General features: G+C 45.9%; 4 protein-coding genes across 4 annotated transcripts; 1 reads left to right on the forward strand and 3 right to left on the reverse strand.

Moving 5' to 3' along the window:
* Window positions 1-326: 326 nt before the first annotated feature.
* Window positions 327-1,790, reverse strand: LOC311046951 (centrosomal protein of 70 kDa-like; the record flags this gene model as incomplete). The annotated part of the gene is made up of 1 exon (XM_084059530.1): window positions 327-1,790. One exon carries the CDS (start codon window positions 1,788-1,790, stop codon window positions 327-329), a length of 1,464 nt encoding a protein of 487 aa, XP_083915656.1.
* Window positions 1,791-3,598: 1,808 nt separating this feature from the next.
* LOC311046952 (PIH1 domain-containing protein 1-like) lies at window positions 3,599-6,899 on the reverse strand (the record flags this gene model as incomplete). Its single annotated transcript, XM_084059531.1, has 3 exons — window positions 3,599-3,710; window positions 4,552-4,616; window positions 6,072-6,899. The coding sequence occupies 3 exons, from the start codon at window positions 6,897-6,899 to the stop codon at window positions 3,599-3,601; spliced, it is 1,005 nt and encodes a 334-aa protein (XP_083915657.1).
* Window positions 6,900-9,938: 3,039 nt separating this feature from the next.
* Window positions 9,939-11,837, reverse strand: LOC311046954 (DNA-binding protein RFX2-like; the record flags this gene model as incomplete). Its single annotated transcript, XM_084059533.1, has 1 exon — window positions 9,939-11,837. One exon carries the CDS (start codon window positions 11,835-11,837, stop codon window positions 9,939-9,941), a length of 1,899 nt encoding a protein of 632 aa, XP_083915659.1.
* Window positions 11,838-12,461: 624 nt separating this feature from the next.
* On the forward strand, window positions 12,462-14,156 carry LOC311047361 (radixin-like; the record flags this gene model as incomplete). Its single annotated transcript, XM_084060052.1, has 1 exon — window positions 12,462-14,156. Exon 1 carries the CDS (start codon window positions 12,465-12,467, stop codon window positions 14,154-14,156), a length of 1,692 nt encoding a protein of 563 aa, XP_083916178.1. The 5' UTR covers window positions 12,462-12,464.
* Window positions 14,157-19,847: the final 5,691 nt, after the last annotated feature.

Below are 19,847 nucleotides of genomic sequence, written 5' to 3' on the forward strand. Positions count from 1 at the left end.
TAATTGGATGTTGCGTTCATGATATAATGGCGTTTGTTTAAAAAAAGAGATGGGGTCTAATGATGGAGTTGCTTCATTTGGATCTCGGATTTCATGTGGCCAATCTATGACATCAGTCATAGATGGGCAACATTTCTGCCTAATCTCAAATGGCCAGTTCTGACGGAGGTTAGCTGAGAATATAAGTAATAAAAAAAAAGGATAACGTGAAAAAAGTGGAGATACTAAGTTGGTGCTGATCAGTCCAGCAGTTTGCAAGATTAGCTCTGGGGGCACACACACACGCACGTGCACACACACATATAAAAATACGACATAGAAGTTCATCAGTGGCGGGGTGCTGCATGCACAGGGGGCAAATACGGCAATCCAACATGTTCAGGGGAAGAAACCACCCTGGCCACCTTGTTAACAATCTCACAAGAGGTAACTCTCTCATCTAGATTCAGAACATCTCTGAGGTTTCTCATGGCATTGGTCATCTCTGCCAGCCTTGTGTAGACCTGGTTCATGCGTGGGTAGACACCATTCAGAGACCGCACATCAAACAGTGTCTGGAAATGGGAAACCATGCTCGCCAACGTTTTTCTGTTGGCACTGCGCAGAACCTTTTCGTCACTGTGCAGCACCTTGTTGTCACTGTGCAGCACCTTATCGTCATCAATGGAGATGCCCTCCAGCATCATGTCCAGTGAGTGGAGTTGTTTGGCCCACGCCTCCAGTGTAGGGATGAGGTCCTGAAGTTCAACCAGCTCTGATTCCATATTGGTGGGTCTCTGCCGGTGCAGCCGCACTGGAATCCTGGAACCTCTCAAAATTGCACCAATTTCGTTCAACAAATGGCGATATTGAGTGCATAAACCACTAGCTTCCATCACTTGCTCGCTGCCAGAGTTACCTCCTTCTTTAGGTAAGCTGGTGTTATTTTGTTTGATCAGCATGTCCATACGGCGGAGTTGCTGTTTGTAGGACTTTAGTTCTTTTATCGTGGGCCTCGCCTCCAGCTCTCGCTTCAAGTGCTGCAACTCACTCTTGAGTTCTTCTCTCTGGGTATTGCTATCTTTCAGCTGATCCTGATAAAGCTTTATAATGGTTTTGGAGCATGGGGTAACATTGCCCGAGTCCTTCTGACTCCTCGTTTGGTAAGACTCATCATCAGATGAGTCTCCTTTGAGGGACCGCGTTTCATAGAAGTCAATTACACCGTACATGTGCTGGTCCATTGAGGAGTGTCTCTTGGAGATCTGTTGAAAGTCCGGTGTCCGACGCCCCAATCGCCTCTCCTCTTCCTTGACTGTGAAGTACAGCTTCCTCTGAAGCTGAGCCGCTGCATCTCTCTCCTTATCTAGCTTCTGTTCTAGTCCCAGGCAGCGCCTCTGTGCTTCTTGCTTTTCCTGTTGGAGTTGGTGCATGTGGTCGGGCTGTTGGGCAACCTTGCCGGCATACCTGTCCTCCATGTCTTGGACCTTATGCCTGATTCTGTCCAGCATGCCCTCCAGCTCCGTAGCCCTCTGGGAGTGCTTCGAAGCTAGGCTCATTTGCTCTTGGACTTCCAGTTTAAGCAGGTCGTTGGACTGGATAAACTCCTGGAGGAGGGCTTCTCGTCTGTCTGAGTCTGCAAGCATTGTCCTCAGGGTACTCCTGATCTCACGAGATGTGTCCTTGTGCAGGAGAACCAAATCTGAAAGGTTATCATTTTGAAAAGGATCAGCAAAACGCACTGGCTTAAATCCATGATGCTCGAGGAGTTTGTTTACAGAGTCCCATTCTGTCTGTTCTTGCTGTTCCATCGCATTTACCCAGCTGCAGCGAACACTACAGAATATATTTACAATCTACCAGAGCTTGGTAACATTAATGTTTGGTTTGAACAAAGTCAACATTATGCAAATGATAAACCCACTATTATAATTTGAAGCTGTCTAGTTTACAGTCATTGCACAGCTAGACCGCTGAGTTATATGTCTATAAAGAATGTGACTAATGTGACTTGTACTTTTCTCTGGGAAACTGTGATGATGTCAGTACTATGACCTAATTACTATGATGTCATGTATCTCCATATATGGGAAAGGTTTCAGAACAAATCTCAAATTAATAATTAAAAATATTACATTTAGTTAAAGGTAGGGTATGTGATTTTCTTTGGTTAAAATAACTGTTAAATAGCTCTATATTCTGATAGTACTCATTGCTATAGTCTTTGTTCAGTTCAGTCCCCAGCTCTTTAGTTAACAGAAAATGCACCGAGGCTGATCAGACCCCGGCCTATGTCCAAGTGGCATGCTACTGCCCCCACTGTCTCCTGGGGGTAGTTAGAGACAGTGCTAATTAGGAGGTCAGGTTTAGCCTGGCACTAGCCAGACCGACTACGCAGATCCATGCATGCTACATTTACAGCCTGCAACCATATATAAAGGCTAGATGGCTCAAGGGGGCGTCGCAAGCGCAGCTCAACCGCGGCCATCTTGCGACGGTCATTCATAACATTATGTACATGGTATATGTTGGTAAACACCAAAGATGTAGTTATGATACTGCATACTCATAATTATAATCATGTTTTTTTTTAAAAATAACATTAAAGGGTAAGACCACTTTGGTAGAGGTTTGGGTTTTGTAGTTACCTTGCCATGATGTAACTCCAAAGGTGGGCAAGAAATCAAAAATAATTGCTCCATTGATTAGAAATTGATAATTAAAAATAATGCTCCTCATTGACTCCTCATTGTACGGTAAAACAGCTCTCAAAGTCACTCTTTTAGCACATAAATGAACCCAAACATAGCTGATTCAGACAATATAGAGCATCACCAAACCCAGTACTGTTTGTTTTTTTAATAAAAATGTCAACTTCCTGTTGATTTTACTATTTGAAGATCTGGATCCGGATCCGCAGGTTTTCTACTTATTAAAAATGGCAAAATCAACAGGAAGTTGACATTTTTATTTAAAAAAAAAAACAGTACTGGGTTTGGTGATGTTCTATATTGTCTGAATCAACTTTGTTTGTGTTCGTTTATGTGCTAAAAGAGTGACCTTGAGAGCTGTTTTACCGTACAATGTAAGTCAATGGGGAGCATATTTTGAATTATCAATTTCTAATCAATGGAGCAATTATTTTTATTTCTTGCCCACCTTTGGAGTTACATCATGGCAAGGTAACTACACAACCCAAACCTCTACCAAAGTGGTCTTGCCCTTTAAGTATGCAGTATCATAACTACATCTTTGGTGTTTACAACACACCAAACCGTTTTAAAATCGGATGAAAATTGAGCACGCTATGGTTATTTCATGATCACTTCTTTAAAGCTACTTCATGTACCATATACATAATGTTATGAATGACCGTCGCAAGATGGCCGCCATGTGGCCATTGGCCAGCAGCGTGGGTGAGTCTAGCCTTTATATATATCTATGCCTGCAACAGCCAATATCCACGCCACCAGTCCGGCCGATGCCAGGCCAGGTTAGCCTGGCACTAGCAGACCGACAACGCGGATCCGTACTATGTGAGTGAATCCACACCATCAGTCCGGCCAATGCCAGGCCAGGAAAGTTGAAATGTTACAGCTGTTGGCAACACTAGGAGGCTCTAGGCACTGTGGTTTGGCTCCAGGCCTGGCTCCTCCCTCGTCTGACCAGATGTGGAGGCTTTTCTGTGCATTGCGTCGTCATTGCTGCTGGGCTCAAACATCTCACTCTGCCTTGATGGATAGATATATAATTCATTACAAAATAATATGGAAATATTATGCTTAAAAATAACCCAAAAGCTGACTCTGACAACACATTTGATTGAAATAAACAAAACAAACAAACAAACAAATAAACAATCAAACAAACAAACAATGTTACTCTGTTACCGTGTGTGTGTGTGTGTGTGTGTGGCGGGGCGGTGACCTGCGGTGCCCGGGGGTCTGTCGCCGAGGTATTACTTACCAACTGTTTTCGTGAACCCGCGGCCGTCGCCAAACAAAACCAAAAAGTACAACTCTTAACGGTGGATCACTCGGCTCATGCGTCGATGAAGAACGCACTGGGGAGGCTGGCGGTCTTCTCACCGCGTCTCGGCGAGCCTGCTCCCTCACGGGGGGAGCCGCCACCAGCAACCCGTTGCTTTACGACCTCAGATCAGACAAGACGACCCGCTGAATTTAAGCATATTACTAAGCGGAGGAAAAGAAACTAACAAGGATTCCCCCAGTAGCGGCGAGCGAAGAGGGAAGAGCCCAGCGCCGAATCCCCGGCCGCGGTGGGCGCGGGAAATGTGGCGTACAGGAGACGGCTGTTGCCCGGGTGTCGATCGGGGGCCTGAGTCCTTCTGATAGAGGCTCAGCCCGTGGACGGTGTGAGGCCGGTAGCGCCCCCGTCGCCCCGGGGTAACGTCTCCTCGGAGTCGGGTTGGTGTGTGTGCGAGCGCACGCTATGGTTTCAACTGGTATCCCAGTGCATCCAGTCCATTGTCCAACAGCAGCAGAGATGAATCTCTGAACCTCGAAAGGAACTGACTCAGTTCCTTTTTAGAAAACAGACAACACCTCATACAGTCTGTGTTGGTTGGAGGCAATGATGTCAGTAAGTCGTAGCGCCTCCTGGTGTTGGTTGGAACGCTGCAGAATGTGCAACAACAACACACTCAGTCTGGGGATATACAGGGAAAGCAACATGGCCATCTGGTGGCTGCGCTCAACGTCCTCCAACGCATCCTATCTGTTGTCGACCATCCACACTCCAAACAGCAGAACATTGTAGATTCTTTCTTTTAACATCGACGGTCAAAGCGCCAACGCCCACCTCCCACCTAGCCTACTTACTCTGGTACTCCTTCTCTCTCATCTCATTGGCTACTCTCTCCGTGAAATTTCCTCATGATAGCATTGGACTGTTTGAGAGCTTCCCCCATAAAGGCACAAAATCTCTGTACGTCTGTCCGTCTGTAGTTAACATATCTCAAGAACCGGTTGGACCGACCACCTTAGGCATGTATGTACTGATTACTTGAGGGATCTCCATATATGGGCATATAAAAGGGACAAGGACAGACAGATAAAGACATCTCCATATATGGGCAATACGAGGGACACAGGCAAACAGACAGATACAGAAATCACCATATATGGGCACAAAAGGCACACAGACCACAGATACAGAAATCACCATATATGGGCATACCACAGACCTCCCCTGCTGCCCTACGGGCAAGGTATCTGTGGTCTGTGTACCTTTTGACAAACTCTGCATGCGTATCGCCAACAACCCAAGGTCATGATGTCCCAAGGTCATGATGTGCCAGCCAAGTGGGAAGCAGATAAGTGGATCTTCAAAAAATATTGAAAAATACCCATATATGGGGTTACCTGATGTCTTCAATATGACATCAGGGAACCCCATATTTGGGCATGCCTAACACGGAACTCCATAAATGGGCAAAAAAGGGACACAGACAGACAGATACAGATATCTCCATATATGGCCATAAAAGGGACACACAGACACAACGGGTACTGCAACACGGGTACAACAGGTATTGCATAACTGGGTGGGTGGGCATGTATATCCAACATGCATCGGCCCCAACAGAAACCGGTCAAGTAGCTTCAAAGAAGTGATCAGCTGTGTTAAAAAAAAATAGGTTGCTGTCGATTCAGTAGTTTGAAAAGAAATGACAACAGTCTGACAAAAAAAACTACCTTTATTTACTCTGAAAAGTTAACAAATGAATATGATAATAGCAAGGGCGCTCGGGTGGCACAGTGGTAAAGTGCCTACCCACCACTGCATCCGGCTTTGTCGAGGTTCTATGTTAACACAATTGGCCCGTGTTCGGGGGAGATGAGCCAGGCGGAAGGTTTAGTTGATATTTGTCACTGCATGTACTCCTACAGGCTGGGGCGGCACCTGTCAGCAGGGAGCGTAGGCGAGCAGGAGTAGGACAGAGGCTCTACGTCCTCCCGGTGAGGGCTTCTCAGTGCAGGTGAGTCAGTAGGATACAACAGCAGTGACAACACACAAATGACTAAATTGGGGAGAAAAAGGGGTAAAAGAAAATGATGTATTTTTTTTACTGTCAGAGTCTCTGTGTGTTTGTTGTACTGGGCCAGGCTGTTCTCCTGGTCAATGAGGAGAGGATGGAAGACGTCCAGGTGAAAGAGAGAAGGACGAGCTGATAGAACAAGACGATCCTCACCTACATCCAGGATCAGACAAGTACATGACAACACCCCAGGTAGTTGTATCTCAGCGATGAGGTACTCTGGTTCGTCAACAGGGGGCTCCACTAACAAACTGAACTCAGGTCTTTTGACCGGGACAGGAGGGGCATCCTGTGGAGGTAGTTCTTCGATGTCAGGTCGGCTCTTGGTGCGGATGTTCTGCTCGCTCACAGAGCCAAATAGCTTCCTGTTCCTCAGAACCTTCCAGTCTCTGCTGAGCTCCAAGTTGTATTTATTCTCTAACCCCTCTAATGATACCAGGATGAGGAAATGCATAAACAGAGAATCTTTCTGGCACTTCTCAAATAAATCTTGGTTGACGACAACATCATAGGCTGTACAACCCAAGGAACTGTTGTCGATCTCTGTGTGCGGCTCGCCAAGGCTCATGGGAAATCGATAGTTGGTGGGGTCTTCTGATTTGAGGAGCTCCACAAGCTCCTCCCTTGAGAGTTCCAGAGGGGGAGGGATTGAGGTTGATTGACAGATGTTGATGAAGATATTCTGCTTGTCTGGGTGGGATCGGGTTTTGACACACATACCAGGAAGTGGTTGGATCACTGTGGAGTTTGGGGTTTCACTTTTTGTCTTTCCCCTCGTCTGTAATAGCAACTGCTGGTAGAGCTCCTCTTGTGGCTGATACTCCAACCCAGAATCGAGGAGTGAGGAATCTGTTGCCATGGATTTCCACTGAAAAGAAGTCACTGCTGAAGGTGACCACACTCTTAAACCATGGTCTAAATTAAGTGGTGTACAGTTTAAGTACTCAGTCTGTCCATCGAGTCATGACGTAGGTTGCGCCTCTTAGTCACATGTGCGTCAAACTACGATACCTTCTTCTTCTTATTACTATTATATATAGTATTATTACTAATATGAATGAATTCCACAAATCTTTGCATGCGACAAGTGTCAGTGTCAGTGTGCATATCTGTCCTGGCTTCGGCGTATCCTGAGAACTGTCCGGCCGATCGACTTCAGCACGCATGTCACAGAGGACCAAAGGAAATGTAGTGCCCGGCATGAAGTCTGTGGATCGGTGGTTGTCCAGAACCGTTGGTCCGAGCAATATGCCCATGTATACGGGCATATATGGAGATGCGATGTCAAGAACTACCGATCTCTGCATATCGCCAAAGACCCAAGGGAGTGCAGTGCCTGGGAGTGCGGTGAGAACCGCTTATCCAACTGACGATCAGCGGTCCTCAAAATAAAATAAAATGTTATATATATATATGTGTGTGTGTCAGAGCATGTGAGCGGAGCGGAGCGGTGAGCGGAGCGACGCGATTTTGACGTGAGCGCGGAGCTGGTTATAAAAAGGTTGGAGCGCTACTCAGAGCGAGGACCGCCTCCCGCTCCAGGCCGTCCTCGCGGGGGCCGCGCACCGAATGTTTGAGCATGCCCGGTCGCACGGACTCAGAGACACACAGACATCCGCAGTGCACAGCGCACCGAGATGTCATTAGAATTTCTACTTTCTTTTTCTTTTCTTTTTTTTTACTGTTGAGCGACCCGGTTTGAGCGGAGCGTGGAGCGAGATTTGCGCAAATCAACGTGAGCGAGGAGCGACGGGGAGCGGAGCGCGGGGCGGTTTAACATGAGCGAATAGCGAGCGGCATTTCAGCCCCCTGGAGCGCGGAGCGGCATTTTCACCCGCTCCGCTCCGCTCACATGCTCTGGTGTGTGTGTGTGTGTGTGTATACCTGTATATTTATTATCTATAAATCCACAAAAGCCCATGGAGATCCCTGATGTCATCAATATGATGTCATTAATAACGCCATAGGCTGGCCAGCAAGTACTATATGGTTATTGCTTAACCGACGGGACATGAGTTCCAATGGGCATCGCAATAGTATATCTATGTAAAATCTATAAATCGTTGTCTGTGTGTCTGTCCTGTATGTGTGTCCACAGTTTTTGTTCAGATATAGAGTTTTTGCCCGAATATGGAGATGACTGGCATTATATTGATGACATTATAGTACTGCAGGAACATCCACTGCTTGTTGCAGCACCAATATGACATCAGTCTTACCCAAATAGCGGTGAAAGCAGAATGGCAAATGCCATTTTTCTTGCATTAATAAATTATAATTGCCAAACCTGCCTACCGATGATGGGGACTGCCCATAAGTCCGATATGCCATTACTCCGACTACGTGGCTTCCACGTGCGGTTAGGGTTAGGGTTAGGGTTAGTAACCGTCGGAACAATGCGCCGTCGGAACAATGACACGGCACCCAGATGATGCCACTAGGAACTGTCACAGCCATCCTCTGAGACAGAGTGAGTAGACATAAATGGTGACATCTTATAGCATTAGCGACGGCAAGTGATTGTTCCTGTAAGACGCTGAACACTCAAATCAGTGGTTCTCAAAATGGGGTTCGGGGGGACCCGAACTAAATGCTTGGTAGTTAGGAACCAAATGGAACCACATTTTGGTTCCCTTTGTACACTCTCAGAGTTAAATTACAGTGTAGATTAGGGTCCCAGAGATAAAACTTTGCAAACGGTGGTCCGTGGCCTAGGTTAAGGATCGCTGATTTATATACTTTATAGCTAGGGGAGAGCAGGTAGGTTAAGGGGCATGCTCATTTCTCACTTCTCCACGTACACTGAGCACACACGCACAGGCATGCACACACACTTATTGTCTCTGCCAGGAGGCTATGTTTTCACTTTCCGTCCCCCCCCCCTCGGCCAAGCTAACATTGGTCAAGCCTCACGTGACACGTGACAATACGTTGAAAGAGTGTGCTCTGATTGGCTAGTGAGACGCATGACGTATAGCGGCCTATAAATAGATGTGTCACTTTGAAAGAGTCTTGGCCTCTTTCAAAGTGAGGTAAGACAGGAGTAATCACGAAATGGCTGAGAAATGGCGGAGTAACACTTAAGACAGGATTAATCAAGTAACACTTAAGACAGGATTAATCATGAACAGTACTGGCGGAGACCTGTGCTCCGAGGAGCACATTTTCTAGTTTCTTAATCTTTCCTCTATATATATATAACGCCATATGATTTGTGGAATTCATATATAGTGTAAATTGTTATTTCAGGGTTTCAGAAAAAAAGAAGATTCAAAGGGATTTCATAAATTGGAGGTTCGGGCCGCTACACGCCCTCACATCTATCCGACTGATATGCCCATATATGGAGATCTCTGTATATGTCAGTCCTTGACCCTTTTATGCCCGTATATGGAGATCTCTGTATCTGTCAGTCCTTGTTCCTTTTACCCATATATGGAGATCTCGTTATCTGTCAGTCCTTGTCCCTTTTATGACCATATGCGGAAATCCCTGATGTCATCAGTATATGCTCATATATGGGTATGCCCCCTTTTGTGCCCATATATGGAGCTGACTGATTTGTTTGCGATTGATGCCATGAGACACACTGAAGTTACACAACACACTCCATATTTGGGAGTAGCTGCATTGGGAACTCCTCCTTATATGGTAATGGCTGAGTCATGGTGACATGAGCGTGACGACATAGTCCACCCGCCGGCCGGCCGGTACTCCCTTAAGGTACTTTCAGTATACAAAGTTTTAAAAAAATTGTCTAAGGACACACTGAGAGGACCTATTAAGTGATTAATGTATTTTTGTTAATGTATGTTTGATATGTTTTTTGTATGAGACACGGAATTTCTCTTTTGGGTCTCGAACTAAAAGGTTTGGGAACCCCTGCACTATAGAGACCCTATTGCTGCAGGGATAGTTGCTGGGCTGGCCTTGTTAGGCTACTAGATTCAACAGCTGCTGCACTGTGCTCAGATCTCATCCTCTGTCTCTTAACGGACCCTCGGGATGCATCAGCATTGCTGCCAAGTTCACTCATGTCATCTGAGAAGTACGGGTCTTTATTTGTCCCGGCGCATCTAAGGTCATTGAACTCTCCAATGACAGTGATAGCCGTTTGCTTGGTGGCCTTGGCCACACAGCGTTCCACTAGGTAGAGCATGTATTCATCGTAGAACAGTCGGATGAGGTGGCAGGTGCCGAAAGTGGCCGCGCTACGCAGGGTGAGGTCCCTGATCACCATGGAGCTGTAGAAGGACCATTTGAGTAGGAACTGGCGTGCATCCTCTACACATTTTTTGTTTTCCTGGTGGGGCTTAAGGACCTGGGAGACCACACCATCTAGCCAGGTAGCCCACTGGTCCCCGGAGCTTTGCTGCTGCAGGGTCGCTTTGAAGATCTGCTCCAAGCGCTGGACAACACTCTCATCACACTGACACACCCACGACGCTTGCTTCTGGATGTTAGTGAAGTCGACCTTGCTGAGGTCAACAAGCATTTTGTTTATTGTGGAGGTGTTCTGGAGGACGGAGTGGGCTTCCTGGGCCAGGTGGTTCAAACGGGTGTAGTGACGCAGCATCTGGGCAAAGGCACTGACAACCTCTACCTTACTGCAGACCACCTCTTGAGGAAAGTCTGTCATTGCTGTGGTCATCCAGCCTTCCACTCTCTTGGCAAATTTACGGATGTCCCCAATTAGATCACTGGAAACTTGGCACAGCACGTTAGGGATGAGGATCTCCACCATGGCTTCATATAGGATGCTGTCACAGCTCCTCATCCACATTCTGACATCTTCATATTTACATAGAGCCACCAGGTCGTCTCTGGGAATCATGCCCTCATTGCTGTTGGGGATGGCAGTGGCTCTGTCACTAGATGAGCACCAGAAGCTCTGCCACAGCTTCTTAATGCAGTGGAACTGAAGATTCTTCACCACATCCAGAATAGCCATACAGTTCTCCCTGTAGAGTGTCTGCAGCTTCTTGATGTCATTCTTGGGAAGCAGCTCGCTGCAGAGGTGGTCAAGGGTGGGAAACCGTGGCAGGTCACAAGATATTTTTAACTGCTGCAGGTGGTGCTGACTCTGAGCTGCTTCTAACGGCTCTGGGGTGTTGGGGTTGGTGGTGTGTTGAGAGACACCTGACAGATGGTCCGACCTGCAGTCCTTCACGCTCTGCTCCTGGTTGATAGTCTGCTGCCCTGTGACCATGTACTGAGGATCCTCCTGCAGCTTGCTGAGTGGCGAGTTGGGCTTCACCCGAATGCCATAGTAGTGGTACTTAGAGTTTCCTCTGGTGCCGAGACGTCGTGTCTTGAGGTCCACGAAGACAGAGCGAATGAGCTTGCCGAAGGAGGGTTTATTGACCGGGTCTAGTTTATGCTCCTGACAGTGGCGCAGGTAGTCGTCATACAAGGAGCATCTGGACAGACTCCCCTCCCTTGCTATCTCTAAGTTATCCTTTAACCAAATCAGATGGCTGTTGTGCTGGGTGTTTTTGTGAGATGCAATCCTGGAGGACTGTCGGAAGTTTTCATCTTCCACTTCAGAGGAGACCACGTTAGTGGTGACTTGAGAGCCGGCCTGCGAGTTAAAGTAGCCACCACCACCCTGTCTATACAGCTGGACTTCCGGATTGAAGAAGGTAGGGAAAAACGCTTCTCCGCCTTCTACATATGGGTACTGGACGATGGATACTGGATACCGATGCTGTACTGGTACCGCAGGGGCCTGAGCGGACGTGGACATGGGTATGCCCGTGCTGGACATGTAGACGGAACTTCCCACTGAGCTCTGCATTGCTGGGACCTTTTCTTGAGAAAACAAATGTATTTTATCCCTCTCTGAATTGCTCGCTTACTACTTCCAGTTGCTAGCTTGCTTGTTGCTACTGAGTGTTAAGGCCGGTGGTAAATAACTGTCTCCACGGATACAATCACTATGGGGACTCGAGGTAACTGTTGCTACCCACTACTCCAGTTTACTCTTTAAGTACCCTGTCTGGCCACTGAGGCGTGTCATAGATTACGCATCACAGCCAATCACAGATGTCTGACGTCACAGAGTTAGTACTGTGATGTCAGACATGTGACACAGCACTGATGTCGTAGACTGGCTTCCAAGATATATAAGGCCAAACGCCACCAGCTACTCAGCAGTGCTGCAGTATCTGTCTTGATTGACAATAGAAGTTAAAAGCCTAAATAAGATCCAGACAAAAGTGTTTGTACCTTCAATTTCAATCTATCCGCTATAACACATTTGAATACGGTCTTTGTGATCTGACAGCTAGTCTGGTGTAAGGAGTGTCAGAGAGAGGTAAAGAAGATAGAGATGGCTAAACTGAGGACCTTTCTGTCTGGTGTAAGGAGTATGGTGGGAGAGGGAACAGAGGTGCATAAACTGATCAACATGTGCGTGACCACCATGGACAGAGAGCAGCTGGAGTTTCAAATGAAGCCAAATACAACAGGCAAACAGCTCTTTGATCAGGTGGTGAAGACTATGGATCTGCAGGAGGAGTGGTTCTTTGGCCTGGAGTATATTGACAGTAAAGGTGATCTCACTTGGCTCCAGCTCGATAAGAAACTCACCCAGCAGGACGTGAGGAAAGAGAACCCGCTTCAGTTTAAGTTCAGGGCAAGGCTATTCCCTGAGGATGTGTCAGAGGAGCTGATCCAGGAAATCACACAGAGACTCTTCTTCCTTGAGGTGAAAGAGGCCATTCTGAATGACGAGATCTACAGTCCCCCAGAGACGGCTGTGCTGCTCTCCTCCTACTCTGTCCAGGCCCAGTATGCTGACTATAGCAAAGAAGTTCATAAGCCAGGATACCTCGCCCAAGATAGATTGCTTCCTCAGAGAGTCCTGGAACAGCAGACGTTAACGAAGGAACAGTGGGATGACAAGATGCAGACCTTGCACGAAGAACGCAGAGGAATGTTCAGACAAGATTCCATGATGGAGTACCTGAAGATTGCACAGGACCTGGACATGTACGGAGTCAATTACTTTGAGATCAAGAACAAGAAAGGTACAGAAGTGTGGCTGGGAGTGCACGCCCTGGGCCTTAACATATACAAACACGATGACAAGTTGATACCAGAGAATGGTTTCCGGTGGAGTGAGATTAGAATACTCTCCTACAATGGCACTAAGTTTATCATCAAACCCACTGACAAGAAAGCTCCCGACTTGGTGTTCTATGTGCCACGATTGCGTATCAACAAGCGTATCCTAGCACTGTGCAAAGACAACCATGGGCTGTACACGACTAGGAGGAAGCCAGACACTATCAAGATGCAACAGATGAAGGCTCAGGCCAATGAACACAAACAGATGGCGAGGGCTCTTGAGCAGAAACTTGAGCACGCTCAAAGGGAGAAAGAGAGGTTAGAGCGAGAGAAGGATGAGCTGTTTGAAAGCCTGAGACAGAAAGAGGAGCATACACTCAGGGCCCAGAAAGAGCTTGAGGAGCAGACCCGGTGTGCTTTGGAGTTGGAGCAGGAGAGGAGGAGAGTGAGGGAGGAGGTGGAGAGGTTGGAGAAGGAGAGACTCAGTACAGAGGAGGCAATGGTAGAGCTGACCAAACAGGCTGCTGACCAGACAAAGAACCAGGAGCAACAGGCTGCTGAGTTGGGTGAATTCATGGCTAAGATTGGCATCCTGGAGGAGGCCAAGAGGAAGCAGGAAGAGGAGGCGTCAGAATGGCAACATAAGGCGATGTCGGCCCAGGAGGACCTAGAGAAGACCAAGGATGAACTGAAGACAGCCATGATGACTATGCCCGCGTTAGCGGCCCCCGTGCCGGCGCACGAGGAGAATGACGAGCAGGACGACGATAGCCACACCAAGGCCAGTGTCGAGCTGTCCAATGACCACGACCTGCGTAACGAGGAGGAGGACCGTGCCACCGAGGCCCAGAAGAATGAGAGCACCAAAATGCAGTTGCAGGCATTGAGCTTGGAGCTGGCCCAGACTCAGGACGAGACCAAGATAACCCAGAATGACGTGCTGCACGTCATGAACGTCAAGGCCGGCCGAGACAAGTACAAGACGCTGCGGCAGATCCGCCAGGGCAACACCAAGCAGCGCATCGACGAGTTTGAGTCCATGTGAGAGAGACTTAAGGCAGCTATATGCTCCAAATTAATTATTACAAAATGACGCCACTTAGCAGTGGTGATAAGCTGTGAGGTGGTCACCTCAGCCCACGTACCTGTTTTCACTCTCTCAGTGGTTCTTAATGTTGGTCCGGGGACCACCAGGGGGGTAAGGGTGTGTGTGTATTGTAAATGGAACCAGATGGACCCTTACTGGTTCCAATTGTAGACTCAGTTAAATCAAAGGATTTTACAGTGTAGATCGGGGTCCTAGAGCAAAAAACAAAATACTGCATCAAATGGGGGTCCGAGGCCTAATGCATATCAAACTGGGGGTCCTTGAATTTTTTAAGGTTGAGCATCACTAAACTACATTATGTTGTACCTACAGTACAGCCTGTAATACACTGTAAAGTTATCAGTGTTAAAACTAGGATTGAAAAAAAAGTTAGCTAATTGAAACTGGGCTGCAACAGTTAATCGAACTAATTGATTTAATCGTTTCTGAAATTTAAAAAATCACACCCAGTGTGAAGTGGGCGGCGTCTTGCTAGCTAATCACAATACTGGGCTAATACTGGGCTCACAGTGATGGAAGTGATTCACTTTTTAAGTGTGCACGCTAGAGATGTGCGGATCGCGGTTTTAGCCGCGGTTGCCGCAGTTAACCGCGGTTTGGGTGGATTCGGGTCAATCAAATATAATTATTAATTAATATCGGATAAACCGCGGGTGAAATATTGCGGTAAATAAATTGATGACATCTAATATATCTATCCATAAAATAGCTAAATCTCTGCGTGCTTGTGTCTGTGAGTGTGTAGAGCAGCCCCTGCGATGCGATCACAAAATACATTGATTTAGCCTATGGAATGTCGGTGGCTCTGTGCGTCTTTTTTTTAAACCGGCACTGCTATGCTGCGCTGGCAGTTGGATGCCGCATGTGTGTTGGATGCCGCACTGTTCATCGCAGCAGAGCAGTGCGCGCTCTGTATGTTCAGGCTCAGCGCAGCACCGGTTTAAAAAAAAGAAAAAAAGACGCACCGACATTCCATAGGCTAAATCAATGTATTTTGTGATCGCATCGCACAACTAATACTAAAACTAACGGGGAATACCAGAAAATAATAATATTTTGACATACGGGAGGTGCGGATACTTAAATTGGATAATATAATTATTGCGGTTGGATAACGGGCGGATAATTAATTTGTACATGCGGATTCGGGTGACGTGAGAGGCCATCCGCACATCTCTAGTGCGCGCGTATTTATAGGGCTATGCACATGTGTCATGTGCTTCTAGCCAATCACAGTCCTGAATAGAGTCACCATGGCCAATCACGGTGCAGGGTTAGGGGGGTACACTGGTGGCCAATCACAGCGCGGGGTTGGGGGGGTGCAAATTCCAAACCTCACTTATAGGGGCGGTTGCACTGCCCAAAAATCCATAATCAATAATTCAATAAAATACTTTGGCCACGTCATTATAGGGATTGATTATTAAATTAGTATTTTATTAGAAATGACGTTTCCAAATAATGCAAAAATTGTGAAATCATAATTATATTATATATCATTGTAAATGTTATACAATTTATATAAATAATGTAAATATGAATATGGATATTATTATCCATATATTATTAATTATTGTAATTAATTCAATGTTATATATCTCTGCTGGCAGGCAGAAACCAGCTAACTCCACACCCCTTTGGTAGAGTTAGCTGGTTTAGCAGAAAGTTTGAAGATTCAATGGAGTTAGCTGGTTTTGTCAGAAGCGCTTTTTAATACTTTTCATTGGTTCAATATTGTTTTAACCAACACACAGACGTAAAGGGTGTTCAATAGCACTGATTTATGGGGGGGGAAATGCAAAAACGGAAAAATTGAGTTGTCTGCCGGATAGCAACGATATTATTATATTATATATTATAATAATATGTATTATAATGTATATTATATAGTATAATATAATAAATATTGTATTAATGATGTAATATATATTATTAAAATATTAATATCTTATATCTCTCCACCCAATTAGTTCAGAATGCGGCCGCCACATTCCTTACTAATACCAGTTGTAGGTCACATATAACGCCAGTGCTGTCTGCACTGCGCTGGCTGCACATTATATGCAGAAAAGATTTTAAAACCCTTTGAATAACTTCTAAAGCATTACACTTATAAAGCATTACATGTCCGTCGCATCGCACTAAAATGAGTAGTTCCGTTGTGACTTTTAGATTGGTTAGTTTCACTATTTTTACACAAGTGACGAAGTATAAAATATTCGAAAACGGAATCACTAGAACGATTGCTTAGATAATCGATAGTTGCAGCCCCCCCCTGCCCATCAAAAAAAAAGAATAAAAGGCCTTTGCAATATAAATGAAAACAAACTAAAATCATAAAAAGAAAAAATACTTACCTTTGTTTATCAGCTATTTTCATTATTTGTCATTCAATTCAATTCAATTCAATTTTATTAAAGTGTCAAATCACAACAAGTTGTCTCAAGACACTTTACATGTAGAGAAGAGACCCGACAGTCCCACACTGAGCAAGCAATTTTGCGACAGTGGCAACGAAAAACTCCCTCTTAACTGGAAGAAACGTCAGGCAGAACCTTAGGCTCTAGGGTGGGCGGCCTTCTGCCTCGACCGTGTCGGGGGGAAAGAAGAGAGAGAGAGGGAGAGACAGAGGAGAGACAGAAAGAGATACAAGTAGTAACAATAACAATAGTAGCAAATATAATAGTGTAAGATAGTATAAGATAATATAATATAGTACAACAATAATGTGTATGCAGTATATAATGGTATAATATAAGAATGTTAAGATAATATACAGTATAGTGTAGTGGTATAGTGTAATGTAGTAGAAATCCACGGTCGTGCTCCACGGAGAGGCCCGGTCCACAGTCACAATCTTGAGCCACAGCTGGGGGTCCGTAGTGACAGTCCATGGAACTGCGACGTGGGAGATAAAAGAAACTCCGGGGAGCGGGTCCCCGGGTGTAGAATTAGTGGCAGAGCGTGAATCCGTACAGGGTTAATTACGATTGTACCAATGGGACACAAACCCACACAACCAAAAGGGAGGACGAGAAGAGTCATATGATGTATAGGGCTTAAACAGTTATGCATGGTTGCCCGAACCTCTAGTTAATTAAATCTTCTAACACAGACGTTGTCAAATCGTATAAATCTGTACGTCCGTCCGTCTGTAGTTCACGTATCTCGAGAACCGTCTGACTTCAAACTTGGGACAACCACCCAAGGGACATTTATATGCCCAGCACCGCGTCAGTTGGATAGGTGGTTGTCCAAAACTGCTGATCTGACCAATGTGGCCATATCTAGGCATATATGGAGATCTAGTCCAGAACTGCCGAGCCAATTGATATGCCCATATGGCCTCGGAACTCCCACTGCCAATTGGATTGTGGCTTACAGAGGTGAACGGCTGTATACCCCTAGAAAAGATAACATACTCTCTAAGAAATAATATACACATGTTATAGGATATGGCAACCCTTTCTTACTTATCTCAAAAATATCCCATCCCACATGATTGATTGATCATTAGCATGGTCTGATGATATGTCCCAGGTGCATCCAAGTGATGTTTTCTTTATGGTTAGTGACTCTATTTATATCGGCACAAATCACTACATCTGGCTTAGTCGGCAGGACATGGAGGAGGTTCTCGTGTGAGCGACATGAAAAGACGTGTGTCGTTGAGTGTGTATCGTGAACGGTGTACCGTAGTAGTGTGAAGCACGAGGACACGCTCCCAAAAACTAAGGGGGTAGGTGTAGTGCCCCAGACAAACCCCGGCCACAACAATGCTCCCAACCGAGCTCAGCTCTATTGGCATGGTAGGTTGTGCGTCCGTTTGCCGAGTGGGAGACTGGGGTTTGATCCCAACTCAGTAAGAATCAGTGTTAATTTTGACAGCAAATTCTGATTTAGTCTTAGTCTTACGAATAACACACCATAGTCTTAATCGACTAAATGTCAAAATCTTGAAATTAATTATTGAAATTAACACCCAGAAAATAGCCAAAACTGAGCACATTTCGATCTATAAGGACAAATCTCATTTGAAAAAAATATATTAAGAGTATATGAAAGCCAATTAAAATGTTTATACTATTGGAATCTTACACACCTGCTCCCAATAAATTACATCACCACAGCGCAAAAGTAGGTCAAATCAATCAATCTCTCTCTCTGGGAGCGACAACGAGAAACAGTGAATGTAGGTTTTCATAGACATGGTCGCTTGTTTCTCTCACAGAATCTGGCAACACCGAGCGCTGTTGTTGTCACTTCTACTCTGCTACATGGTTACTCCCAGTCGGCCAAAGAACTGAACATGTTCGGTCGGCTCTGGGTCGGCCGAAAAGGTCCGACGGACCACCCGACGGACCCCTAACCGACTGGACGACTATATCGAACGCTTCCCGACGCCAAGTCGGCCCAAAGTCGGTTCAGTGGAGAGTGGGCTCTACATGAAAAGTTGTGCCTCGTTGAGTGCGTATTGCGAACTGTGTACCGTAGTAGTGTGAAGCACGAGGACGCGCTCCCAAAAACTAAGGGGGTAAATGTAGTGCCCCAGAGAAGAGAACAGGGCACAACAACTCTGCCAATTGGGCTCAGCTCTATTGGCATGGTAGGTTGTGCGTTGTGCTGATAAATGGAGTTAATAAACTTCACATGGTTGGCAATCTGATCCATGACCTTCTGCCTTGTGCCGTAGTATTCGAAGAAGAGGTGGTCAGTCTGGATTAAGAGCTCACAGGTGGTCCTCTCAGTCTGCATGGTGACTGGACCAGGAGCTCCGTCCACCAGTGGCTCGTGAACTGGATCCTGGTACTTAGGCAGTGACTCGTGAACTGGTTCCTCACGGAGTCGCGGTACATCTGTATCCGATCAATTAGCTAGTAATAGTTAGATGTCGTTAGATAGCCGTGCCTGAATTGACAGGGTGTGCCAGTGTGGGAGAGTTGAGCCAAGGGTAAGCGGTGCTATTCATGACTTGTTCATGTATACTTACCTGGAAGTTCCAGGTAAGTATAAAGGTGTACAGATCACACTGGACTTAAAAGGCACTTGATGAATGATCGTTTTAGGTTAAGCTACTTTGATCTTTGATCTACTTTTATCTTGGATTTTTGAGAGGCCAGCGCCTCTCAAATGAAGGAAGGAAGGATTCGGTACAAATACTCTGTAAGGGAAAAAGGTGCTGGCCGCCAAAAATCCAGGATGGTGACCATTTTTTCAAGATGGCCTTACCGGAGCAGATAGTGATATAATCTAAAACTATGTATTTTGAGGACAATATTGTTATATATGTTTAAATCTGCCATCATAACCTATTTTAGTGTGCCAAAGATTGGTGCCAAGCGCAGAGAGGTCACTGATTATCTCTGGAGGAATACAATAACAGCTCATTGGAGTTAACACGACCTTCTATGACAAAGCAACAACACCTCCAGCGACGCCGGTCAGAGCCGAGGTCAACGTGGTGTTTGAGACATTTGGACACTGTTTGTCCAAGACAAACTGTCACACCATCAGCTTGCCATCTTCTCTCTCAACCTATAGCTCCTCATGGCCAGCAGTCATCGTCAGAGCTGATAACAACTTCATTTGTGTATAACTATTGTGATCATTGACTGTTTAGTCAGAGAG

This window comes from Gymnoscopelus microlampas, assembly GCF_963454915.1.
Source record: "Gymnoscopelus microlampas genome assembly, chromosome: 6".
Taxonomy (NCBI): domain Eukaryota; kingdom Metazoa; phylum Chordata; class Actinopteri; order Myctophiformes; family Myctophidae; genus Gymnoscopelus; species Gymnoscopelus microlampas.